Raw genomic sequence first — 27,015 nt, forward strand, 5'->3', positions numbered from 1 at the left:
GATTCTATTAAAGTTTGATTTATTGAGATTTAAGAATGATTTTTGTATCTTTTAAAATAAAGAAAGATAACAATAAAAAAATAATGGTAAACGGTAATACTAACATCGTTCTTAAAATACAATCATTCTATTACCGTCAGCCTAGTAGGACAAGAAGAAATATCACGTGGATTAAAATCCTTTTATAAGTCAAAGTTCACGCTCCCAATGCATTTCGTATATTAGAATTTTAGAGTCAAGCTCTTTTCAACTTTCAATATTATAGTCAAATTTGACTATAAAGTAATGAATGAACATTAAACATACTACTTAAATACTAATTTTTACAGGAACGAATGAATGGATTTAAAAAAAGTCTGATTTTTTTTAAGATTGCTTCTTATGACGTCACATGCTCTCTAAATCGAGGATAATTATGTCGATGAATCTTACAGTTTCAAAATACATTATAAGTAATTGGTAATGACTATTTATTTTTTGTATAATTATACCTATTCAGTTATCGAGTTTGAGTAATTTATCTGTTTATCTTCTATATATATACTTACTATTACTGCAGAGCCCTCAGACATATCCTCTGTCCAACTAATCAAAGAGATTGAGATTTAGTCATAGACTTTTTACTAGTATGATATTTTCCTAATATTTTTATATGAAAAAATATTATTAAATTTGCGTTACCTAATCATATAATGATGAACAACAAATAATTTCATTAAAATAACCAAATCTTTATAGAGAATTGGCAAGACGATTTGTGAATAACAACTCATTACCTAGCTGCGGCTACCACGCAGTGTATCGTTTATTTTCACATATTATAGGCAATTTCATACAATCTAGCACTTTTTAAACGGTTATTAGCGTCGTGTTTTAATCCGTCTTTCTTCTGGTCAGAAACCAGCACTAATCCAAATGAAATGAAGGATAACAAACAATATATATAAAACATTGTCAACCTAATAATTATAATCTAATTTTTCTTAAAATATTGTTATTTTAACTTTTTGAACATTCAAATACGCATTAAATTTAAGAGTTATTATTGTATTGCCAATTCGGTATCCTCGCATTTTTTTTTTATATCTAACTAATAGTTATTATATCCTGATGAATACTTCAGTTCTCAGGAAGTTTTTTTTCTTTTTTAATAGTACCTACTAGTTTTATAAGTACTTACATGTATTATTATTTTAAATAAAATATTCATTCGAGAATTCAAGGCAAAAATATTGATTCCCCTGAAAATTGCCATAGAATAAAAATATGACAAAAGTTTCATTTAATCACTTTTTTTTCTACTTTAACCAATATACCTAAATATTTTTAGTTCCAGTAAAGTTTTATGCAAATTACCCCCTTCTATGAACAGATGTATTGCCTGAATGTCATACAGGTTAGTACTGTAGGATAACATCCTAACCATTTTACATTTTTAAAAAGCTAATTAAACTAGTTTGTTGTGACATGTACACAGCAGAATTAGTATTGTAAATCAATATTGCAGTAGCACTAGCATTACCATAATACCAGAGTATGTTGTATTCTACATTTTATTAAAATAAAATAAAACAATATTTTATATTTCTATGAAAGGGAAAATGAATGAAACAAGAAATGTATAAACAATTATATTTAAAACAATATTTCTTGTAAGACTAGTATAAAATTAACCAAGGCTAAATCACTGAGCAATTTTTGTGACTTTAGATGTTGTAAATAAATATAATATAGTATTGTATAATCTATAAACATAGTTAATATTTGAATATAACAAATGTGCACTCTGTGCGAGATGGTAATCTCAATTACCAGACATTTTTTTATTATATATTATGTGTGAACTGCTTAGGTGCCACACTATCACTATTGTTTTTATATCTTATTTCTTTGATAGTTAGTTGTTTTCCTTGGTGTATTCTCTGCAAGTGACTTCTCATATCATATGATCGTGAAAATGACCGGTGACAAACTGGACACTGTGTTTTCCCGGCATGCGAGTCTTTGTGCAATGTCAAGGAAGTTGGATGCTTAAAGCCTTTTGGACATAGTTGACATCTAAACTTAGCCAGGTCTGATTCTGCAAATATATAAAAACCTTAGATGTATTTCTTTATCATTTACTAATTATACAAAATAATTCAATCATTTAGATTTTATCTAAGGTTTAAAACGGTAGAAAAATGACTAACCTGGATTACTTTTATCAGATAAGTCTTCAGCTGAAGTACTTTGAGTATCAACTTGCATTTCATTGTTAATATTTGTAGTTACTTTTATCTGGGGCTTTATATTTGTAGTGTCAAGTTTAGATGTTTCTGGTTGTGGCTCAATTACATCAATCTCAGATTCTTGAGAAACTATGGAGTTGTCTTGTGGAATGTTTTCATCTCTGCTTGTTGGTAAGGTAGCTAGATTCATGGGTTCATCCGTAGAAGTTGGCACAGGTAGTTCAGTTGGTCTGCTTGATTTAGAACTTAGATCTAATGAATTATTTTCGGTGATCTTCAATTGGCCCTTGGAAGATTCATCTTCCGAATTATCAGTCAAACCCTTAACCTCTAGAAGCTCGGCAGTTATTAAAAAAGACTCTAATTGTTCTTGAAAAATATTTACTTCTCCGTGGTACATAAAATTTATGATAGCATTGAGATCCTCATATTTGAAGTTTCTAAATATTATCACAGGATGCTGACAAGGGTTTTCTTTAAAAATTTGTTTAAAATAATTACTACAAGCAGATAGTAACATTTTGTGAGCACGGATTTTGCCACCATCACAACATAAGGTCACATCGACTAAATCATTTTCAAATCTGAGTGAATTAAAGGCTTCAGTTACGTGATTAACATAATTATTCCAACGTAATGAAAACTGTGGTGCGTTATTCATTCTTTTACATTGAGGTCTATAATAAGTAAAATTGAATTTCTTCCTAAGCCTATCTAAATTCTAAATAATAAAATTAATAAAAGTCAATGTAGAATGTAGATTAGATTACAGAGTGCAGACAGTAGCTGTCAAAGACACAGCATGTATAATAATAAACGTTAAGTTTTACATTTAATGTCTGTGGTATTGTGAAACATTGTATTGAGTCTTATTTTTATTATGCGGTACTTCACTGAAAACCTATCAACTAGATTGATGGAAACTCTTCAGTCTTCACGCATAAAATTGTCTACCGAAATCTATGAATTCTGATATCCATAAATTACTAGAAATGCAATTTATTGATTGCTATTTTCATGAAAATGAATAATTTTGAAAATAGTGCCTTTTGAAGGTGTTTTTTTTTATGACATAGGTATCAAAAGAGCAGAAGGAGAAGGAGAAGGCTCATCTGATGGAAAATTAATACAACCACCTATGGAATAATGTCCATGGGTAGTTCATTTAGTTTCATACAACCTCTGCCTACTCTTGTGAATTCCGACAGTCGCCCAATCATTAAATTTAAGAAAATTCCTTGAATTGACTGTCTTGGAAGTAAATATGGCATTAAATTCTGTTTTAATCAATTTTAAAAATTTGTTATAAAGCTCATTAGAATTATCATTTAATTGTAAATATGAGAGCTTTGCCATGATATTACTTCTGAACTTTTCAATTCGATACAAATTGATTGGAACAAATGTCTGTTTTAAATCCTTAGCATTATTTTTTATTTTCGAATTAAATGAAGCCAACTGTCTACAATGATCAGAACTTAACATATTTATAATACATTTATGATTAGGTACACAGTTGGTAAATATGTTGTTAAACATGTTGCAGTCAGCTCTAAGAATAAGTTAATGAGGTTATATGAATATAATAATGATCTGAATCTAATACTTGTGCTTTAGTTTTCTAATAAATTTATGTTGAAGTCACCACAAATAAAAATATATTTACTTGATTCAGATAATTTCAATAATGCACTTTCCAATATTTTCTCAAATGCTTCATATAACCCGCTAGAAGGTCTGTATACGCATACAACAATGACATGCTCAAGCTCTGCACAGGCTATTTCAATAGTCTGCTCAATAGAAAGGCTCCCAACATCATTATGTTCTTTAAATTTTAGATTTTTGTTAATAAGTATTAATGAGCCACCACATATAGCTTTTTTCTACTGAACATACTAGTTATCTGGTGACCACTGAAGTTAAACATAAAGAGATAACGAGAAACAAATCTTTCCCCATGAATAAGATGCAAAGAAGGACTTCATCCCATCCCAATCTAAGTCAGATTAGTATATGATATAGTAATAAGGCCGTGGCACTGTACTCCGGTCGAGATGGTAGTCCGGTACGGTAAGCAAACGTCGCATTTGGCACTATAAGTCGGCAGATTGGGACGGTTTGCGCGATTACTATGCGTCAGTCCCTTGGAAGGAGCGTTGCTTCAGTGAGAATGACCCGACAGCTAGCGCCGCTGCTATTGCTGGTGAGATCCTGTTGGGGATGGAATACTACATTCCTAACTCAGACCTCGCCAGTAAGGGTACGCGTAACCGTTGGTTCACTCGCGAATGTGCCGATGCTGTGTCTTCTAAGCAGGCGGCATATCGCGCGTGGATCAATGGCTGCGTTAGTGGGGCATCTAACATTGACTCACTGAAAGCAACCTACAATAAAACTTCCAAGTCTTGTAGGAAGGCATACACAAGAGCGGATGCACAGCGCATTGCGCGGTTTGGCCATGACCTTATTTCACATCCTAGAGGCTCCCGTAGCTTCTGGCGTCTGACCAAATCTGTGCAAAGCAATTTCTGCCAACCTTCGCTGCCACCGCTCAGGTATCCGGACGGATCGCTAGCTCACAGTCCGCAGGAGAAAGCTGATCTTCTGGCAAAACTCTTTGCGGATAATTCCGTAATCAATGATTGTAGTGCGCTGCCACCAACAATTCCTTCATGTGGCTACACGATGCCTGACATCAAAATCAGGCAACGTGATGTACGTGCAGAGCTACAATCACTTGATGTGCGGAAAGCTAGCGGTCCCGATGGAATACCAGCCATAGTGCTGATGAAGTGTGCAGCGGAGCTGTCTCCTGTGTTAACGCGCCTGTTCCAGCTGTCTCTTTCTACAGGATGTGTGCCGGATTCTTGGAGAGAAGCTAATGTGCAAGCGGTTCCCAAAAAAGGGGATCGATCTGACCCGGCAAATTATCGGCCAATAGCTATCACCTCAGTTCTTTGTAAGGTGATGGAACGGATCTTAAACAACCAACTGATCCATTACCTAGAAGATCACTGTCTAATTAATGATCGTCAGTACGGGTTTCGACCAAAACGATCCACAGGTGATCTTCTAGCGTACGTAACACACCTCTGGGGTGAAGCTATCGATAAGCGTGGAGAGTCGTTGGCCGTCAGCCTCGATATCTCCAAGGCTTTCGACAGAGTCTGGCACAGAAGTCTTCTCTCCAAGCTGCCGGCATACGGTCTGCCGGTTCAGCTCTGCACCTGGATTGCTAGCTTCCTACACAAGCGCAGCCTTCGCGTTCTAGTTGATGGTTGCGCTTCAAAATCCCATGTAGTGGATGCTGGAGTCCCCCAGGGGTCTGTTATATCCCCCACGCTCTTTCTTCTGCATATCAATGATATGCTCTCTCTCGGGAACATACATTGCTATGCGGATGCCAGTACAGTGCACGGGGGATACCACGGACGCGCAGCGGCTGGACGGGCGGAAACTGAGGAGAGACGGAGGGATCTTGTTGTTGAACTCGATAGGACGTTAGGACTCATCGCCAAATGGGGCTCGGACAATCTTGTTGAGTTTAACGCCAAGAAAACACAGGTGTGCGCTCTCACAGCGAAAAAGTCACCATTTTCCCCTCCTCCTTCCCTCTGTGGCACTACGCTGGAGATACATAGCAAAGTCGCCATACTGGGAATCGACGTTCGGTGCGACCTCAATCCAAAGGATCACATCGAGGCTGTTATAAAAACAGCCTCACGTAAACTCGGAGTCCTGAACAAGGTGCGGCGTTTTTTCACGCCTGCTCAACTGCTCCTGCTGTATAAAACACAGGTACGGTCCTGCGTTGAATATTGCTCGCACCTCTGGGATGGCTCCGCTAAGTACCTACTGGAGGCCTTGGATCGGTTGCAGCGACGTGCGGTTCGCATTATTGGCGATGTAAAGGTCACCAACACCCTCGAGCCTTTACAATTGCGTCGAGAGATAGCGGCACTCAGCGCTTTCTATCGAATGTGTCACGGCGAGTGCTCAGAGGAACTATTCTCCCTTATTCCTGCTTCCCCTTTCCTTCACAAGTCCACGCGTGCTGGTTCTCGATGTCACTGCCTAACTGTGACATCAATTCCATCGCGTACAAAGAAATTTGGCAACTCTTTTCTTTGTCGCACTTCCAAAACATGGAATTCTTTACCAGCGCACGTATTCCCCTCCTCTTATGACCTGGGTTCCTTCAAACGAGGCGTGAAGAGGCATCTTGCGGGCCGGCAAGGCGGGGGCGGCTAGAGCAGATCACCTTTCCCAACTGCACTAGCCGTCGTCGCGTTTGGACTCTACTACCACTTACCATCAGGTGGAGCAGAGTCATTTGCCCTCCCGGGCTATAAAAAAAAAGAAAGTCCAACGATATCAGAGGGGGTTCGATGGTAAATCAGTGGAGAAGGATATGTGGGTCTCGGTAAGAAAAAACAAGGCCACTTTCGTCGTCTCCAGGTGAATGGCGTTCAAGTTGGATTTCATCTTATGTTGCAGAAGTCCACAGTGGGGGTGGAAGGGGTTGCCTTACGATACCTGCTCCGCTTGTACCGTTCGGTACATGGCGCTTTCGGATTAATCTGTGTCGTACTGTACTTCACGGTTACTACACTAAATATATGAAGTAGCGTCGACCTGTAGGGCGTTTTATACCATGTGTACTAATATCCATAAATAAATAATATTAAACAAAACCGGTTTATTTCATAAAATAAAGATGTGGTGTGCTCTTCTCACTAATAAACAACGTAGCAGTCGTGCAGGAGTTCGGCAACAAAAGCAATGGTCTCCCTTGAATGCACCTTATAATATATACTAATTTAATTTAAGACTTAAGATATTTGTGATAAGATACCAGCGTCGCCAGTTGTGGTATTTGTTGTAATATACGGTAATGCAAACATAGAATAAAATTGCAGTTTAGGTACATCAGGTTTTTTAAAGTTATACTTCTACTCCTTAATGCACATTATGAAAAGATTATGGGAGTGATTTTTCAGTATATATAATATTGGTCACTAAACCTTAGTGGTAGGGCTTTGTGAAAGCCCGTCCGAGTAGATACCACCCACTCATCAGATATTCTACTGCCTAACAAGTATTCAGTTGTTGTCTTCCGGTTTGAAGGGTGAGTGAGCCAGTTTAAGTACAGGTACCAAAATGTTGATTTTCCTAATAAATACACAAAAAAATATTTCAGCAAGACCTTTTGTTGCCATTAAATTATTATTTTTTTTATTCCTACACGAACGCTTACAGCCATTTTTATGACGTAATAATGGTTAAAACAACAGTTGTGTATGTGCGACCGGCACTCATTCAACGTTACCACCAATTAACAATTACTATAAATATTTGTATTTTGGGGAAATAATGAACTATAATCGCTATTGTTGGTGCGTAGAGTACAAATACTAGCATAAAATCGCCAGAAACGTTGTTTATCAAAATTCCAGATGATATTTATATAACAGTTTTTGCCTATATGATATAAAAGTGTTTTAGGTCACGTGATATATAGATTAAAAATTACGACTTTTAATTTTAATATAATAAGGTTTTTTAATAACTCTACATCAGAATATTTATATATATTTCTGCATAAATTTTAATTTTTATCAAATTTCATAACTTATTTTTCACTACCGCAAGTAGTGTGGTAAAAAAGAAGAAATTAGAATTAATTACATAATAATTGTTATTAATAGGATGATTATTATTATGTTATTATAATTAATTATTTGCATGCAATTAAAAACTATTTTTAATTTCAATGCAAAAGTAGAATTTCTAACTCGCATAACCTCGCGTAACGCATACATAAGTACACTCTGTTTTTGTTTCAGTTACTGTTTGGAACTTTTAATCACAATAAATAAGAAAAGTCATATTTTTTATTTATAAATATGGCAATCTGAAATCTGATAAACTTGATGGCAACACTGTATAGTGCTCATTGGCAGTGTCAAAATTGAAAATTCCAATTGTCATTGTTTTTTAATTATAATTTACATTATACCAAAAATAAGATAAAACAATATTCATTCGTGTTTCAATAAGAATATTATTTTTGAAAAAATATATTATTTAAGTAATATTAGACGATTAAAAAAATATACTTGCAAAGACTGAATAATAAATACACGATATACAATTAAATGTTAAAGTACAATTTTATTACTCAAGTAATGTTTATAAACGCTAGAAAATTGTAAAAAAAAAAGAAATATTTATATATTTCCATTAATAATACTTCATACATAATTTGACTAACAGATATAATCAAAATGGTATGTTTAGGTATTATTGATTTTTGTTAAAATCCTTGAAGTTTAATGGTTTCATTTTATGGTTTCATTATTTTAGCACGGTAGAGTTAAAGTTCGAACATCAGAAGAAGAAAAGGCAAGAAAGGAAAAGGAGAAACAAGAAAAGTTAAAACATTTTAAATATGCTATGCTCAAGATATTTACTAAAGTATTAAAAATTATTTACTCACATAGTTCAAACAAGTTTTATGAAATATCTTAATATTTAAATTTCACAATTTTAGCGAAAGAATGCTGAGCAAGATCAAGAGCAATTAGATCTCACTGGAAAAGTTTTGACATCTAATCCTGATATTTATACTCTATGGAATATAAGAAGAGAAGTATTAACCATTTTGAGGTAATTTTAATCAAATACAGTTTCATTATATCAATGTTAATGGCATATATAAAACCAACAGCATGGTGTTCATTTTCAGTAAAACCAGTGAGAGTGAGGAGAATGTTTCAAAGTTATATGATTCTGAGCTAAGCTTAACTGAATATTGTTTAAAAATTAATCCCAAATCATACTGTTCATGGCATCAAAGAGAATGGGTGCTTACTACGAGGTCTGATCCTGATTGGAAGAAGGAACTTGCATTGTGTGATACATATCTCAAATTAGATGAGAGAAACTGTATGTACATTTTTGACTTTAAATCATTTTCTCATTTATTTAAGTCTAAATCTATAGAAAATTAATTGTTTTTTATAGTTCATACATGGGATTATCGCCGTTTTGTGGTCAGTCAATGCAAGCCTCCGCTGCAAGAAGAATTTGATTTTACAACTGAAAAGATATATGACAACTTTTCGAATTATTCAGCTTGGCATTACAGAAGCAAAATGTTGTTAGAATTGTATCCTGATTTGAAGGGTGATGAATTATTGAATAATATTTATAAACATCTATTGGTTAGATTCTTCAAATTTTGTGGGAATATATCTAAAGTCTTTATATAATCAAGTTGTATAAATAAAAGAGCAAAATATGTTCTGTTTAACTATAGTACTGCCCATGTCTAATATCTAGTTACTTTGTTCTATGCTAAAACTTCACCACAATAATTTCTTAATTTATAGGAGGAAGACCAATTCAAGATAATCATCATAAGTATGAACTAAAAATGGTTCAAAGTGCAGCTTTTACTGACCCAGATGATACAAGTGCCTGGTTTTATCAGAGATGGTTGTTAGGTAACTGTTTAATTCTTTTAAATCTTTAAATAGCTAAAATCACATTGTATTTTTGTATCTGTTTGTTTTGTTTGTGCAATCATTTTTAAAATATATCTGTATTGATAGGCAATTTATTTAATTTCATTTGGTAATAGTCCAGAAATATAATTTAAAGAAGGTGTCTTTAGGGTGCTCAAATAAGTTACACTGACTAAACCATAATAGTTCGGTCAGTGTAGGTATAAAAATAGTGGAGATCTTGGGTTCACAATTATAAATATTTTTTTTTGTTAAAAGTTAATGGGGGTCAAAGGTAGTATAAATTGAGGTTCTTGGGATTTTTCTCAAAAACGATAAGTTTTCTCAAAAAATTACTCCAAGCTAAATTTATAGCTCTTCAAATTCTCCATTTAATTGTTACTTTATTTTTCTTTATATTTCTTTAACTCGATTTAGTTTTTTCAATAAATACAGCTCACATAAAGAATTTGAATAGTATAAATATAAACATTTTGAGTATTAATTTAAGTGTTTTCCCATGTAGATAGGAGGGATAACTATTAAAAAATAATATATATTATATGCTGTTTCATAATTCAATATTCAAATTATAATAAAATTTTAAAAACATAGTAATCATATTAATTCCCTTAAATTATAAAATAATATTCAATATAACTGTAATATAATAACATAATGAAAAAAATATTTAAAAAATATTGTTTTTACTAAATTATGTCATACTCAAATATGTATTATTTAATACAAAATAGAAACAAAATTAATTATGTTACTTATATTGTTTTCACTAAAGATTGTAAAAATAAGTTCCAATATTGGTATACATACTTTAAATAATATATGACTTTAAATTTTATATTTTTTGTGCAAATATACTCTATATTTTATTGTGATTATTATGATATAAAGTGTTTAATTGGAAAAGCAACTATAGCTGCTATATAAAAAAATCTCACAGGTGCAGTCAAAGCCACAGTTCAAGTTGTTGCATTTATTGTTACACCAAGAAAAACAACCATTGCTTGGAACAAATGTGTTTCGATTGATTATGTAAATAACAATATAAATGTATATTTTAATAATAACATAATAAATGGCAAATGGATACCCTGCAATGGACATGAATATGACGATTTATGGATTTTGGAACACAATGAAGAAATCAACAATAATATAGACATAAAGGTTGGTACATACTATTGATTGTTCTTACTTGTTAGATTATTCATAATTATGGTTTTTATTTTTTGATTTCAGATTGAGCATACACAAATAGATGAAGAGAAAGAAATCATTAATTGCAAACAATATGAACCTTGTGTTCATGTAGGAAAAAGTAAAATTAATTTCCAAAATCAATATTCAGAGCCTGTTGTACAAGAACTGACCGAGCAACTGGAGGCATGTCGACAGTTATTAGTTTTGGAGCCTGATAATAAATGTAAATATTTAAAGTTCTTGTTAGTTTTAATAATATGACAATTCTAGTTGTTGCTCAACATTTATCAAATATATTTTAGATGTTAGAAGACATTATCTGTCATATCAGAGTTTTGCGTGTATTAAATATTTTAACCTCAAGAGAGTTCTAGTTTTAACTCTAAAAATTCGAAGCTTCACTAATTTTATAATAAAAAAAAGGATAAAATTATTATTAATGTTTTAAAATTGTATGTATATTACTTATCTATATTTGGGTTTTTTATCCTTTTTAATATTTCAGGGACTCTGCTAACAACAACAGTATTCTTGCATTGTATAAATGCAAAATTATATCACAAAGAAGTAATAGAAAATCTACAAATATTGAAAGATTTAGATTCCTTAAGAGCTGGATACTACAATGACTTAATAACCAAGTGGAATATTGAGCAACAATTACCAAGTGATTATCAAGACGAAAGTCTCCACTACAAAAGTGGATCTAAGGAAAAGCTAACCAGTCTACCTCATTTTCAATATTACAGTTATTGCAAAACTGTTGATTTGTCCAATCAAGATCTTACTTCAATGACATTACCATTTTTAATAAAGTTACAACATTGTAAGGTAAAGTAACATTGTGTATTTTTATACAGGTTTTACCTATCAAATATTCTATTGCCAAACAAACCATGTTCTGGTTTGAAGGGTAAGTTTTTCAGTTTAATACATAAGCGTTTTAGTCTTATCTTTGGTAAATAAATTAGTTATAGTAAGTAATGTACACAATTTCTGAACGAAAGTAATTTGACTAGACTAAAAAACATACTTTTTAGGAAATAAATGGCAATATTTTCTCACTCTCATGCTATTTTAGAGTTTATGTGCAGCATAGTTAACACTTCTGTAACTTATTTTCAGGAACTGGATCTGTCTGGCAACAAATTAACTACATTGAAAGAATTTCCCAATTTAGAATTAGAAGTATTAAATATACAAAACAATTCTAATTTGAGTTCAGAAGATATTGAATTATTTAAAGAAAAGCATAAAACAATAAAAGTAATATTTTAGTTACCTAAAGTAATAAATATAAATAATATAAATTAATAAGTTTATGGGGTTTTTATTAAAAGATTTAAAAATAAAAATAATATTTGCACAATATATTTATAATCTTATATAAAATAGATAATTTTATGTGTTAAATATTTTTTAATGTATTTTGTACATATTTGTATGATAAATGTATGATCACTCTTGGATTGATTTTCTGCAAAGTATTTCTGAATTTCAAGGCATAGTGAAATAATTCTCATAGGAGTCCAAAGAAAATGTCAAGAATATATTTTTTATTGTATATTTTGTTCCATGATAATAAATATACAAAAGAAGATGTATATTGCTTTAATGTCATGCATATTGGAACAGTTTATAAATTATGTTTAACTGAGTTAAAACTTGTGTGTGATAGTTTTTAGGTTTTACATAACAAGTGCTTAAAACAAAATTAATTTGCTTAAGCAAAATGTAATGCAGCAAGCATGATAGCAATGATAGGTATGTAATTAAAATATTAAACTGATTTATTAAAATATTGCTTTTATTATTATATAAAAATTGCCATATTTATACTAGGCTAAAAAACTTTTTTTTACTTTAACATAAGTATATACTTGTTGTTGTATATTATTCGTAATTATTATCACTTTATATAAACAAAACAATACCTCTTAAATATTATTTGGCACATAGTACCTCTGTATGCAATAATTCTATGAACTATGTTTATACAAATAAAAAACAGAATTAATTATGCATTAACCAACTTTATTGCTATCTTTTGTACTTTTAACTTTACGCATTTTTAATCACTGAATTGTATTATAGATGAAATTAGTTCATGTACAGATATTATCAAAGGATCTTCATCCCAAAACAACTTACCACAGCTTTCACAAAGACAAGCTGTTTTGGAAGATGTTGATAATTTCTGTACATTGCTTATATCAATCAAAGCACCCATACTTGTCACACAAGATTTATTTTGAGATGTTACAGGTTGGCATAAATATATATCATCTCCATCGGAATCACTGAGAAAATTATCATTATATGGGTCTTCTTCTTCATTATCGCTTGCATACCTTTTGTTAATTGTATTGGTATTACTTGGCATGTTATACAAATTACAAATATCAATAACTTCATCGGAAGTCAGTTTTTTTAAATCAGTAAAATTACAATGTAAACATCTGCTTAAAAGGTCACTTCGTGTAACAACTATATTATAATTAGAAAATGTGTTTTGCACTTGATCTTTAATATTACCCTGACTTAAATCTAATATTAAATTTTGGGCAAAACGAGCTGTGGGTGAACATTTTAATTTAGCTGTTAAAATAAAACGATTTTCCAGTATGGCTAAATTAACTGTATCATGCCATAGCTTTGATGAAGATACAACAATTGTATCAATGCCACAATATCTGAAATATGCTAATAAATGAGATAATTCATGTTCAACAATTATTTTTACATCTTTGCTTGATTTTGGTTTAAAATCCAATGTACATGCCTGTAATCTGTCTGCCACTGTAATCTTCTTTACACTTTTTAATTTTCTCTCCAACATAACATCATTACAAATGTCATCAAAATTAATTTTTTGTTCGATACATAACTTTTGCAGATAATAATAGATTTCTAGAAGTACAAACGCATCAAGAGCAGCATAATGCAATTGAGTAGTTCTTAATGGCCTTAATTCCCAGTTGGAGCACTGTTCTGCCTTTTCTAATGGAAGTCCGAAACAAGCCTGTACTAAAGAGCTTAAACTGTTGCCTCCACTATCACTATCACTAGGTAATGAAAGTCCAAAATTAATAAGTCTTTTCCATAACAGTCCTAAATCTAATAATCCTTCACCTTTAACTTTAATATTGCTTAAACCACTAATTGAAGACTTTATTTCTTTTAAATCTTGTTCAAGTCCAAATCCCAATTTAATTATTTCTGCATTATCTAACAGAGATTTATTAAATCTATACCAAAAACTTGAATATTGCTTGTTATTTAAAACTAATGTATCAATCAAGTAAATACAATCGTGAGATGCTATTTGGATTAGAGCAACTTGTGATTGTGTTGCTCCGAATGATGGTTTCCACTCACAGTCAATACTTACTATAGTACAATTTTTTAAATTAGATACAAGGTCGTAAAATGTTTCACATGTATCAATTATTTTTATACTGCTTTCAGGAAGAGGTAATTTAAAATATTTCTGAGTTACATTATCAAGCTTTTCCCAATTCTCTTCTTCAGCAGGCACTTGTTCTATTGAAACATTTCTTAAAGCTAATGGGAGACTAATTTCAGGCATCTCAAAATATGTGGCCCACTTAAGAGCTTCCTTTGTATCATATTCTATTAGCATATCAATAAACTCATAGACACATTCTGTGTTGTTTCTAAGAGAATCTTTTACCAAATCATCCCATACAGATGAACTTACATTGTGTTGCACATATTTTTGATGTATTAAATATCTCAGGCCTCCCCTTGTTCTATTTTTACTAAGATTTTCACATGTTTCTATGGGAATGTTAAATTTGTTGCACAATCGAGCGACCAACTTGCCAAGTGGTTTGTAATGGATTTTTTCATACTTAACATTGCAAACTTTGTTTTCATCAATATACTTCTGTGTGAAATCTCTTATATTAAATTTTTTATCTAACATATTATCTAAAAATAATAATAGAGGTCTCACTTGATTGGGACACTCGGACAAATATTCATCAATCATGTTAGCTTTGTCTTGCAAAATCAAAGGGAAAAGTAGGTCTTCAACTGGTATTTCATCAAATAATTCCATAGCTACTACAATTTGGGAAGCTTGTTTGCAATTATCATTTTTTAACATATTCTTAACAACAGGTAAAATTGTTTCTTTAATTGTAAATAATTGGTAAGTCTTTATTAGTAAATTGAGAAAAAGTATATTTCTTTGTTGTATAGCAATTTGAAAAGCTGGAAGTTTTAATGTTTCTTCTGGCAATAGTCCACTTGACTGTGACCACTTGCTCAAAGTCTCTAGTATATAATAGGGCAAAGTTCTTGGCTTACTATCTTTGAACTCTTCACATTTAATTATGCATACTAAAGCAACTCTATATGGATCTGGTGTAAACTGAAAAAATATATCAAAATGATGATCTGTTGCAGGACTTTTCTTCCAAGTTTTCCATTTTAATTTCAGTTGGTTTAGCCAAATTAAAGTTCTTTCGTCAATGTCTGTGTTCAGACCTATATTGTTTAGAGATTCTTCAATTGAGGGAACAATTTTAATAGCTTGATTCTTGTCAACTAGTTGATTGATATCCATTTTTAAGAAATTAAACACCTATTTTAATACAACCAAACATTTTCTTACAAAGTAAACTTAAAGTTAAGATAAAGTTTATTTGATTTTGGTTGAAACTAAGTTTCTAAATCGCAATATATCCACTTCATATTTTGTAAATGTCACAATTTGGGTCATACATATTTCATAGCTGTCACTATCAGTGTCATTATAAAAATCTAGGTGTTCTACACTCTTGCAAGTTAACACTCAGGTAAAAAGTTTATCAATCATTTTACTTAGGAATTGAGTTATGCACAAAATCGCCTGGTCTATCTACCAAAACCAAGCTACTTATGAGAAACCCTACTGCTAAATAACAATACTTAGTACAGTTGTGATCTGATTTATTAAGTGTACAATCCAGTTTAACTAAGGGCCATAACACTTTAGTTCCTAAGGTTGGTGGCACATTTAAACCTTAATTAATAATTTTACTTAATAATAAAGATATTAAAGAAACATTATTCATATCGAAAGTTTTACACACTATATATTATTTATAAAATAAAACTAATATATTGTATACAAATATATATATATATTTTTTAACAGAATTTGGCATGTACACTTTATACAAAATCACCGTTTTTCATTTAAAGAATATGAAGGAAATATGGCTTTGGTTTCGAGTTTAGTTATTTATTTATTACTAGTCTCGTAAGACGGCATCTTTCGCAATCTGCAATAAAATAACATTCGATACTATTTTATTACAATATTATTTTTTTGTTTATTCTCAAAAATTAAATAAATTGATAAGTAAAAAATATCCAAAGCGACAACCTTCTTATTTTAAAACTAAAAACATAGCTAATCACTACCTTAACGTCTAATACCATGACTCCAGTTATTTAATAGTTTTTAAATAATTTAAAAAAAAAGCAATTTCTACCTAGTTGGAGTGGACTTTACGGCCGTTGTATAATAAAACGATTGATTCCACAAAGAAAAGGTTCCTATATAAAAATTAGGATATTTTTTTCTAGTTTAATTTATTATATAAAGTTATGCCACGTCAAAATCAATAAACTCATGTGTTTTAAATATAATCAAAATGATAAACTCATCTATTAATCTCAAAAGCTAAAATACATAACAAATATTTCTTTAGACTATTAATTTAAACAAATTAGATTCAAAATGAAATAAAACGATAAAAGTTAAATCAACCAAATTTTCGACTTGTTCACTTGACTCTTACTAATATATCGAGTTTTTCATATATCACACAAATGGCGCTGTTTACAATAATCGATTATCTTGTAGCATCCCTATCTGTTAGTTCATAGTTGTTTAGTCTGTGTAGGCCTCTGACAATACCTTTTGCAAGGAATAGTGACTTGTCATTATTTTAAAATAAAATAAACTTCTTAGGAGTTGATTTTTTATGATTAAACCATATTATCAAATACATCATTTCAATTTAGTTTGTTTACAGTGCATCGGTAAATCTTTACAAAATGGAGCTCTCCGCCGAAGGAACAACACCTGAATACATGGCTTTAGCTGGCATAAAGTTCAAGTTATCATTACCTCAATTTAAAGACAATCTACAACTCAAAGATCAATTATTCCAAGGAATAAAGGCTGGAAATATGGCTCCTTATTATAAAGAAGTTTGTACTGATCTTGGCTGGAATTTTGATCAGAAATTGTATGACGAAATGACAAAGGAAAACCAAGATCGTTTATCCAAATTCGAAGATGATGATTCTGAAACACCTGTCTGGCAGGATCGGTAATTTGATACAACTTTTAAATTGCATTTCTAACGAGAATTTTTGGATATATAATCTCTTGTTCTAACCTCAAATCTATTTTCTTAGTCTTAGTTGTTATAAAACTTATATTATGCTATTGCTACTATGTGCTTTATTGCTTGAAATATGGTTCTATGAGTATTCTACAATATTATATCATGGTAAAAAGGAAGGTTCATAAAATCTGATATTTATAACAAATATAAAAAAATCAAGTATTGTATACATTTGGTATCGTATCTGGTAAAAATAATTAAAAAAGCAATTTTCATTCTGTAATTTATTTTTTAAATGCTTAAAGATAAAGTAAAATTTGAGCTTGATAATTTTTTTACAGAAATAAAAAAAAATGTTTGAAATCATTATTGAACAATTTCAATATTTTAATTAATACTAATAAGACCTACTTTTGGAATCTCATTAATTGTAATTCCAAATTCACCTGACTTAGGGTCAGATCTCAGGCATTTCATTAAACATGTAAGACATCATTGCTGTCTCTCTGCCGGATCTAAACTTATAATAATCAAAATTGTAGTTTTTTTGTTAAATATTGCTTGTGTCAACATCAGGCAGCTAGTTCAGACAGAAGAATATTAATTGATATATCCACTTGAATATCATAAATATCAATATAATTTGTACCATTTAACCCTGCTCCTGCTTCAATTAATGTATATAATTTATTTTTTTATTTTTCAGGCTGGACTACATGTGTTCTATTGGTGATAAAGAAGCTGCTACTGTTTTAGCTACTACTAAATATGAAGATGCTACGTTAACAACAAACAGACGTCTTGATGCTATATTTGCCTTATTTAGAATTGCATATTTCCATGGTTGTAATGTAAAGGACATGGGCAAAGCTGTTTCTAAGGTACAAATGACCATATAAAATTTGGTCCTAGAAAAATACTTACCATTTTCCTATTTAATGTATGAAAAAATATTCAAATAATTTTTTTAACCTTTAAAAAAAATAAAATATTTTTTAGGCACATGAATTAGTTGATAAGGGTGGGGATTGGCGTTCAAGAAACAAACTGAAGGCATATGAAGCAATTTACTGCCTTGCTGTACGAGATTACAACCATTCTGCAGAACTTTTTATCGACTGTGTGTCAACTTTTGAATCTTATGAATTAGTTGATTTTGGTAAGATTTTATTTATTTTGGTATAATATTACCTTTATACATTGTAACTGAAGAATTACAAATATTTATGTTAAAACTAGTCATATCTTATATTGATTTCAAATAATTGGTGAAACTCTCAAATCTCAATAGAAACAAATATTTTCTTTAACAATACAAAATAGAATTGATAATTTGTAGGAATAAAAATGAAATTTCACATTTATACCTTAAACTGAATTTTTGTTTGTAGGAACAATAATACAATATTGTGTTTTGGCATGTGCATTGGCACTTGAACGTCATGCACTGCAAGCGGCACTCCGAAGACAAGGGGCAGCAGTGCAAGCACTACGGTCTCGATTCCCCGAATTAAGAGAGCTTGTTGAGTCACTGCACGAGTGTCGTTATGCTGACTTTATGAAGAGTCTTGCTTGGGTAAAGTATTCACCTCATTGACTCACCTATTGAGTCAGGTCCTTAAAGAAAATTATTGGAAGGTTTTTTGTCAAGAAATTCTTAGTAGCAGAATGGAGTCTGAAAATTTGCAATGATTATGCTCCCATATTTGTCTTGCCCCTGTAATCTTTCGGGTAGTGTTACATCTGCTATGACTTCTGATTATGAAAGTGCACTTGTGTGTGCAAAATATACTTCTGCACTATATCTCTTGAGAGTTGCTGCTGTGACTGAAATTCGTTAAGAAACAGTAAAATGTTTTAGAAATAATTTAAGATATATATAGGCATATTTAATTAATATTATATTTGTTTAGGGGTGTCTTAGTTATGTAAATGTATAAATTTTCTAATGCAAACACATTTATGTTACAGGTGGAGACTCAAATTTGCGTGGATCCAGTGTTCAGACCACATTATCAGCACTATGTACGAGAAGCGCGCATTAAAGCGTATGTGCAGTTACTTCGCGCATACCGCTCGCTCAGCCTTGACAATATTGCCGACACTTTCGGCGTCACCCGCGAGTTTGTTGAGGAAGAAATCTCTTCGTAAGTTTGAGGATTTTAGTTAGATTATAAACCTACTTGGTCGTCGCACATTCTCCTGCGAACCGCAATACTTAGTATTTTTGTGTGTTCGGTGTTAAGAGTAAGAGTAAAAATATAGTTTCCCATAGTTTAAATTTACTTTTTATTACAGTTCTAAAGTTATTTAGTAGTAAGATTTCTTTCATGGAAATTTGTCAAGGTTATTCTAATTCCAATAAAATTGATTGAGTCTAATAAAAGTTCTAACAACTACAAAGTTGAAATAAAACTAGTTTTTTAACGGATTTAATCGCGTATATTAATTATTTTATTTTAACATCCCGACGTTTCGAGCACTTTGCAGTGTTCGTGGTCACGGGCAGACTCCGTACTGGTTCACATAATGTTGTCTTAGATTTTCGCGATTATTACACATTGAAATAAAACTAGTTTTTTAACGGATTTAATCGCGTATATTAATTATTTTATTTTAACATCCTGACGTTTCGAGCACTTTGCAGTGTTCGTGGTCACGGGCAGTCTGCCCGTGACCATATACGTGACCAATATACGCGATTAAATCCGTTAAAAAACTAGTTTTATTTCAATGTGTAATAATCGCGAAAATCTAAGACAACATTATGTGAACTACAAAGTTTGTATAAATACTTGATTAGGTCTTTTAAGGCTACACCAGTGGGTCATTACTTTAATGTAGTAAAGTTTGGTTTAAAAAGTTGTTTTGAAAAAACGCGAGTAAAACCACGAGACCTATTGTCAAATATAAATGCTAACTTTTTTTATTAGGATCGAGACAGTGACATATGTATTGTCAGGCGCTTTCGCTTTTTGACCTGTTGAGAATTAATTTATAGGTTTTTTAAAATAGGATGATTATTTTTTAAAGTTTGATAACTTTTTGATTGACAATAATTTTATACGTTGCAGATTCACAGCAGCAGGTCGGCTTCAGTGTCGTATTGATGCAGTAGCGGGCTGCGTTGTGACGGGTGCGGGTCGTGGCGCAGACGCGGATCGTTCGCAACTGTACCAGGCGACCATACGCGAAGGGGACTTGCTACTCAATCGTGTCAAGAAACTCGCCAGTGTCATCAACTTCTGAGCGTTCATGGCAGCCTGGTACATTGGTCATAATTATCTAAATAATATTGTATAATTAATTAAAAATAAATAAGTAAATAAAAATGTCTGTTTCATTATTATGTTTTATAAATAACATAGAGTTAATTCACTCGTTACTTTGCATTAAATTGTGTAAGTAATTTTGTGAATTATGCTTATTATTAAGCCCTTTATATTTTTATAATGAAACAGGTTTAATAATAAATTAACTGATTAGAATAAATTTTCTTTGAATACTTCTTTTACTATAAAAGTGCAGTAGTCAATTTATTAAGTATTTCTTTGATTAAAATATTTTTTACTGAATGCTATGTTTTTATTTAGTTTTTTGTCATATTTCAATGATTCTTTATAAATATGAATGATATGATACTTTATAGCTAATTTTTGTTTGCCTTAAAATTATTTAAAAAAGATAAAATAAACAAGGATAAAAGGTAAAGGATAACAAAAAAGAAAAGAATTATTAGTATAATTGTTTTTTTTTTTAAATAATTTGAATACTTTTTGGACATTTACATAAACATTTAATAATTTACAATGATTGTTTATACTGACATGGACATGACACATCATATTCATGGCTAATTCTACTCTAGAACTATTTGCAACTTGAAAATTATAACTCGTAGTGCTATGAGAATTTACTCTATACAACTAAACCGTTCAGAGGCCTATCGCCTCGCAAGCGTCACTTTAATACTAAGAGTGTATGCATGATTTGTAATAATATAAATAATTTAGGAGGACATTTACACATTCATGATGTTGAAATATAAAACATACATCGTCCATTTCTAGCGAACATAATCGTGTCTAGTAACATCTCGATTTATCAATTCACTAATCGAAAGCGTCGAAAAATGCATATTTGGAAAGAAAAGTTACACCGGGAACAGCGTTATGGCTCAGTCTGATCCGTAGAACTGACAAAAGTATTTCGACTTTATAAATTTCAAACGGCAGTCGCTCACTCTTTACAAAGATATGTCGAAGTATTCTAAAGCAATATAATAGCTATGACTCTAAACACTTACATCTATGTAGACCTCAAATGCAAATACTTTTTTAATTTACATGATATGAATATGTCATTTAACTCTATTACAATTATTAAATATAGTATGTGGAGTACATGGAGCTGCAGAGGCTCGACCCATTTTACTGTGACATTTTATTTCGTTCAATTTGGAAAAATTCTTTGCATAAGGAGACTCGTGGTTTACGTCTGCTCGGGAGTTGGCAGCGTACGTTTGTTAACTACGTAAGATTGTTAAAACTATGTAATTTTCTAAAGAATCTCCTCACATTGGAATGTGACTTAGAAAAAAAATCATGCAATGCACGTCGCACTTCAGTTACAAGTATAGTATAAATATAGTATAATTAATTTAATTTCTATTAATAATATTAACTATTCGTTCATTACAGTACTATTATACAGTTTTATATACAATTAAACATATATAGATTTATGAATTTAATTAATTTTTGGGATAATTTATAATAATTTTAGATGTCATAGCACATTAGGTTGCATCCCAGAAAGTAATGCTCCTTGCTGACTCATTCGAAAACTGTCTCAGGTCCTTCGGATGCAGCCTAGTATCGTGCACTATCACAGAGTAATGACATAAACTCGGGACTCGACGAGCCCCCGATTGCCCCAGGCCCGTACTGCATATATATTACCTAAATAATACTATGCGTAATAATGAATCGGTACACAGCGCTACACTCAACACAAAACATTACGTCATCGATCTCGCACGGCGCTCGTTTCGTAATTACATTGTTCATTGTTTTGACGTACCGCGTTTTCTGGACAAAATAAGTATATATTGGTATAAAATTCGTAACGTCGACCGCGACTCGTCGACGACTCCGCATCGGGTGCGCCGGAGAGTCCTACTCGTCTTATGGAATGTGTTCGGATGCTCTAATTTAGGTACCGATGGCTTTAAACGGTGAGGCCCTCCGTGCGTGCGGGCGGCGGCAGCGACGCCAGCGGGTGCGGGTGCGCGTGCGGCGTCGGCGGCGACGTCTGCGCCGCATTAGGCGCATGAGCCGGGAGCGCACCTGTAGCTCTATAGTGCTCCCGTTCACTCTCCTCGCGCATTTGTCGACTGCGTTCGGCCAATTCGCGTCCTCTTTCGGCGAGTTCGCGCATCGCTGCTTGCCTTTCGTCTCCGCCCTCGAGCGAGGGTGGCCTCTCGAGCGGCGATGCGGCTCCCGGCCGTCCCGCTCCGAATGCCCCGAAGCCGAGTAAACCCGGGAATTTAGCAGCTACACCGTTCTGTCCGGCATTCTGCTGAATGACTGATATCTCGTTCAGCTGTAAATAAAAATAGATTTGTTACTTTTAGCTTCAAAAATAAATTCGACGAAAGAGATGATGTATTCATAAGTAGGACGGCGCTTACCTTTTGTTGCATGCCGTTGAGGAAAGGCGCAGGCAGGTAAGGGTAGAAGAGATCGGGGCGTCGCAGAAGATCGTGGGGCTCATGCAGCGGTCGTGGCGGCAGCTCCAGGGACATACGTCGTCCGCGCCGGGACGCACCACCGCTCCACATGTGTGTGCCCATATGAACCTATACAAAAAACAATTAAATTTAAATAATTGTCCAACAAAGTGTGGTTGTGTAAAGAAATCAGATTTGTTTTTGTTTAATAATTAAAATAAAAGTTAAAATATATCCAATGTATATAATTACCTTTAGGTTGCCTTTGGTTGTAAACGCTTTCTGGCAAACTGCACATCGGAATGGCTTGTCGCCGGTGTGGGTGCGCATGTGAATTTGCAGCGCTGAGGAAGAGGAGAAATTTTTACGGCATACTCCGCAGAGGTGCTTGGAGGACTGCGACGGCGGCGGATGGCTCGGAGCAACGGGTACTATTAACAATGGAATTGTAAGTCGTTTTTTGTCTATTAAACTATAATAGTAGCTAGATTAGGATTGCTTAATGTTACGAAATATACTAGAAATGGCGTATACACTATTTAGATTCGGACATTTATTATTCACAAGTAAAATCAAGTAAAGATTGTAAATTTATTAGGCTGAGATCTCCTTTCCTCTTGGAGAAGATTCGGAGCGTATATCACTACGCTGCTTCATATGCTGCCGGTGGATACACATGTTGCAGATTTTTATACGAGATATAATGCAGGTTTCCTCACGATGTTTTCTTTCAACGCCGATTACGAGATTAAATAAATAAATTAAGCTCACGAACATTTAGTTGTGCTTGTCTGGGCTTGCACCCGTGAACTAAGCTTAATATTCAAATTTTAATTATTTTATCAGATCAATAAATAAAAAAAAAATGTAACCATAATCAATTATTGTTTAAATAAAATGCTTACCCGTAGGTCTCTTGGGTAGCGGAGGCATGTCGATAGGTGGTGGGTGTGATAAAGGCGGTGGGGGGTGCGCGGGCGGCGATCGCTTTAGGTCCATTTTCTCGGGTGACGATCGCCGGTCCGGACTGGGATCGCGACCTTCCTCGCTGGGCGGTCCGGTCGAACCACTCACGCTTTTATCGAAACCAGGGGGCATGTCTCGAATCTTGTGCGTTAGCATGTGTTGCTTCATATTACCCTGTTAACGAAAATATAAATGCTATTAAAAATCAATCATATACAAATTAAAATTATAATTAAAAAAAAACAACAAAGCAAAATGAATCATTTAAAAAAGACTTTATCGGTGTCAGTACATTCGAGATCAAAAAATAATATTGTTTATATAAATATATTTGCAAACTAGTTTGAATTATACTACGAGCTTGTAATTTATAAGGCATTTTTATCGTACTTATAAGTAAAACGACTACCACATCTAGTCATATTCAAGTGTATGTAGATAGTTAATTGCAATACGACCATCTGGGCAATTTGATTAGGGCAAGGGGCCTAGCGTAAACTTCGATAACACGAATTGCAAATAACTCATCAGTTTTAAGTATTTTATAAACAGTTTATATAATTATTCAAATGTAATAACATATTCAGGCTTATAATAACTGTTGTGATTGAATTTTTAGCAAATTTATCAAAACCTATGATTTTGTGACCCTATACTAGGTGGTCGTACCAAGGTACACTATGAAATATGACTAGTACGTTGGCTGATAATGGTGTAAGTAATGTATAAAATAATTAAGCAATAATATTAAGACAGCACCATTTTGTTTCGATTAAAATAAATCATTAATCTACTTGTATAATTAATGTAATTAAATCAAAAATATATTTTTCTAAATTTCCGATGGTTTCATGGTTATCGAGGGATAGTGAATCAGTAGATAAAAAAAAAGTTTGTTCGAAACAAAAGGTTAAGGGGTTTATAAAATACAGAGTCCACGCTCAGGCGTCACTCTCGCATACCGGGTAGACGAAGGCGTTCCAGAGGTCCAAAGCAGTGGCGTGCGGCGGGCGGGGTGCGCGCGTGCGCCTACCGCACCGGCAACCGCCGCCACTGCTCTGGAACCACAAATACACGCAACATTTACGCACACGCTTACACAATTCAAAAAAAATAAGTCTTTAAATATACACACTCAAATAAAACAATAAAATTATAAAAAGGGGGAAAACACTATATTAATAATCATTATAGGTATTATAGTCTATTATAGGTATTTTAGACCTTGGTCGTTATCATTTTTATATACAGACAAATAATAAGTTAACACTATACTAATAAGTAAAAAATTCTTATATGATAAATAAATTATATAATATATGATTAGTTTTTTAAAGCGACTATTGTGTATTCAGTGTTAAATTTTTTTAATGAAACTAACAAACGCACTATAAAATTATCAATAAACGATGCGAACAAAAAGGATATTACAATTATAATTACCTAAGTATTATAGCCTACATTTTTATTTGTTCGTATTAAATTATTATTCACGAGGATATATCAATTCGTCATATTATAGACATTTTATGTAAATAATAATCTTAAATAAATTAATACCTATACATAAAGTTTTGCTTTACTCATATTTATTTACAAACGACGTTATAAATATTTCATAATATTACGTAACTCGACTTTTAAATGTAATACTGTAATTTATATATTATTAAATTATATTAAATAAATTAAAACCTCGTTCTTTGAAAAATTATAATAAATAGGACATATAATTGAATCTATGCATCCATATACATAAAAAAATATATAGATAACAAACGATCTTGGAGTAAGCATTGAATTTCACATGTATATATTAAATTTATAACATGTGGATTTATGGTTAATGAAAAGGGTAGCCTACTCTTTCGGTAGAATCTAAATTACGAACCGGTAGCTTTAAATTTAATTTATCTCATTAAATGATGATTGAATTCTAAGATTCAATTTAATTTAAAACATATTTAATTTTAATTTTAAGTTACATAATTAAGCAATATTAGGGCGTCCCCTTTTAATAAAAAATTGTTCAAGAAACATTAGAACTGAGATTTAACGGGAAATAAGTCTTTATAAGAATTACTTTTAATTACAATGTCACAGGAATTGTAAGTAATTTGGTTATAATTCGTAAAAATCAGTATAGGTTAGTGTACCTCAAGAATTAAACCGATTTTACTATTATACATGTATATAATAATAATAAACAAATTTCAAACAAACAATTTCAAAGAGTAGTGTGCTAACATAGGAGAACTATATTATGTCCATGCTCTCCTTACGGAGGGCAACACGACACGACCGGAACGACTAACGGATCTACGTGCTTTCCGAGGCACGGGAGCGTAACATTGTCAACTTTCTACTTCTCGTTTTAAATAATTTATTCAAATTTTAATCCTAAAAACAACTAAAAAATATATCGAGAGAGAAAAATACCATAGATGAGCTAACCTTACGTCGTATATGATGTGTAACATTTGACGTTTCTTACTAGACTTTATTAATAAGTAACATTAATATTTTATCCTCTTGTAAAATTCGTTGGTACCATCTGACGGTCTACTTTAGCACAAATATTGAATTGAGCGCGCTTCTCCGGCTTCTCCGTTACACGTTTCCGTCCCCCTTACTGCCACAGATAGCAGGAAAGCGAGAGGAAAGATATCGAAAACTATTTAAACGATAAAAGCGCCGCCAATAATTGGGTCTAAAATATTATATCCCTTTTGGGCGAGTGTTGTGCCTTTTGGGGCAAACGCACCAAACTAACTAGAATACAGCAATTCAAAGTATTGATGTTTAGCGGTAGAATAAGTTACGGATGGTTAATACCCGCACAGAGGGGTTGCACAAAGCCGTATCGTAAATAACGTAATATTTTATTCCCAATATAATTATATTCGTAATATATTTTTAACACTGTAATTCTAGTATTTTTTTAATATATCAAATGTCCCTTTTAAATTTTGTTTAGTAGGTAC

At 32.3% G+C, this 27,015-nt stretch overlaps 5 protein-coding genes across 10 annotated transcripts in view; 2 read left to right on the forward strand and 3 right to left on the reverse strand.

Moving 5' to 3' along the window:
* Positions 1-1,633: 1,633 nt before the first annotated feature.
* On the reverse strand, positions 1,634-2,978 carry LOC125077041 (broad-complex core protein isoforms 1/2/3/4/5-like). The gene is made up of 2 exons (XM_047688827.1): positions 2,193-2,978; positions 1,634-2,080 (listed from the first exon to the last, which is right to left on the reverse strand). Exons 1-2 carry the CDS (start codon positions 2,890-2,892, stop codon positions 1,827-1,829), a joined length of 954 nt encoding a protein of 317 aa, XP_047544783.1. The 5' UTR covers positions 2,893-2,978; the 3' UTR covers positions 1,634-1,826.
* Positions 2,979-4,912: 1,934 nt separating this feature from the next.
* Positions 4,913-27,015, reverse strand: part of LOC125076953 (homeotic protein spalt-major-like) — a 40,732-nt gene continuing 18,629 nt past the window's right edge. For 4 of the 6 annotated variants that reach the window (XM_047688704.1, XM_047688707.1, XM_047688705.1 and 1 more), the window contains 5 exons: positions 24,994-25,089; positions 23,971-24,205; positions 23,318-23,496; positions 23,027-23,194; positions 21,113-22,938 (listed from right to left, as the gene is read on the reverse strand). In XM_047688704.1, coding sequence (XP_047544660.1) covers positions 22,564-22,938; positions 23,027-23,194; positions 23,318-23,496; positions 23,971-24,205; positions 24,994-25,089 — 1,053 coding nt within the window. In that variant the 3' untranslated portion in view covers positions 21,113-22,563. Of the gene's footprint in view, positions 4,924-21,112; positions 22,939-23,026; positions 23,195-23,317; positions 23,497-23,970; positions 24,206-24,993; positions 25,090-27,015 lie in introns of those variants that run through there. The other 2 variants (XR_007120727.1, XM_047688706.1) reach the window with 2 other exon arrangements.
* On the forward strand, positions 8,379-12,275 carry LOC125076955 (geranylgeranyl transferase type-2 subunit alpha). The gene is made up of 10 exons (XM_047688709.1): positions 8,379-8,524; positions 8,601-8,711; positions 8,788-8,903; positions 8,983-9,182; positions 9,261-9,422; positions 9,629-9,742; positions 10,704-10,930; positions 11,003-11,186; positions 11,469-11,794; positions 12,089-12,275. The coding sequence occupies exons 1-10, from the start codon at positions 8,522-8,524 to the stop codon at positions 12,239-12,241; spliced, it is 1,596 nt and encodes a 531-aa protein (XP_047544665.1). The 5' UTR covers positions 8,379-8,521; the 3' UTR covers positions 12,242-12,275.
* On the reverse strand, positions 12,977-15,703 carry LOC125076954 (exonuclease mut-7 homolog). Its single transcript, XM_047688708.1, has one exon. It carries the CDS (start codon positions 15,555-15,557, stop codon positions 13,035-13,037), a length of 2,523 nt encoding a protein of 840 aa, XP_047544664.1. The 5' UTR covers positions 15,558-15,703; the 3' UTR covers positions 12,977-13,034.
* LOC125076956 (26S proteasome non-ATPase regulatory subunit 6) lies at positions 16,882-20,888 on the forward strand. The gene is made up of 6 exons (XM_047688710.1): positions 16,882-17,316; positions 18,041-18,215; positions 18,334-18,493; positions 18,726-18,910; positions 19,306-19,481; positions 20,409-20,888. The coding sequence occupies exons 1-6, from the start codon at positions 17,039-17,041 to the stop codon at positions 20,581-20,583; spliced, it is 1,149 nt and encodes a 382-aa protein (XP_047544666.1). The 5' UTR covers positions 16,882-17,038; the 3' UTR covers positions 20,584-20,888.

Source organism: Vanessa atalanta, chromosome 3 (genome assembly GCF_905147765.1).
Source record: "Vanessa atalanta chromosome 3, ilVanAtal1.2, whole genome shotgun sequence".
Taxonomy (NCBI): Eukaryota; Metazoa; Arthropoda; class Insecta; order Lepidoptera; family Nymphalidae; genus Vanessa; species Vanessa atalanta.

What these genes read in the sequence shown, in the direction of transcription:
- LOC125077041 (XM_047688827.1), bottom strand. Translation starts at nt 2,892, where the DNA reads ATGAATAACGCACCACAGTTTTCATTACGTTGGAATAATTATGTTAAT. An exon ending in ATCTGATAAAAGTAATCCAG is followed by an intron (nt 2,081 to 2,192) that starts GTTAGTCATTTT and finishes ATATATTTGCAG; the next exon opens with AATCAGACCTGGCTAAGTTT.
- LOC125076955 (XM_047688709.1), top strand. An exon ending in GAAGTATTAACCATTTTGAG is followed by an intron (nt 8,904 to 8,982) that starts GTAATTTTAATC and finishes GTTCATTTTCAG; the next exon opens with TAAAACCAGTGAGAGTGAGG. An exon ending in CAAATTAGATGAGAGAAACT is followed by an intron (nt 9,183 to 9,260) that starts GTATGTACATTT and finishes TGTTTTTTATAG; the next exon opens with TTCATACATGGGATTATCGC.
- LOC125076954 (XM_047688708.1), bottom strand. Translation starts at nt 15,557, where the DNA reads ATGGATATCAATCAACTAGTTGACAAGAATCAAGCTATTAAAATTGTT.
- LOC125076956 (XM_047688710.1), top strand. Translation starts at nt 17,039, where the DNA reads ATGGAGCTCTCCGCCGAAGGAACAACACCTGAATACATGGCTTTAGCT. An exon ending in TTATGAATTAGTTGATTTTG is followed by an intron (nt 18,494 to 18,725) that starts GTAAGATTTTAT and finishes TTTTGTTTGTAG; the next exon opens with GAACAATAATACAATATTGT. An exon ending in TTATGAAGAGTCTTGCTTGG is followed by an intron (nt 18,911 to 19,305) that starts GTAAAGTATTCA and finishes TTTATGTTACAG; the next exon opens with GTGGAGACTCAAATTTGCGT.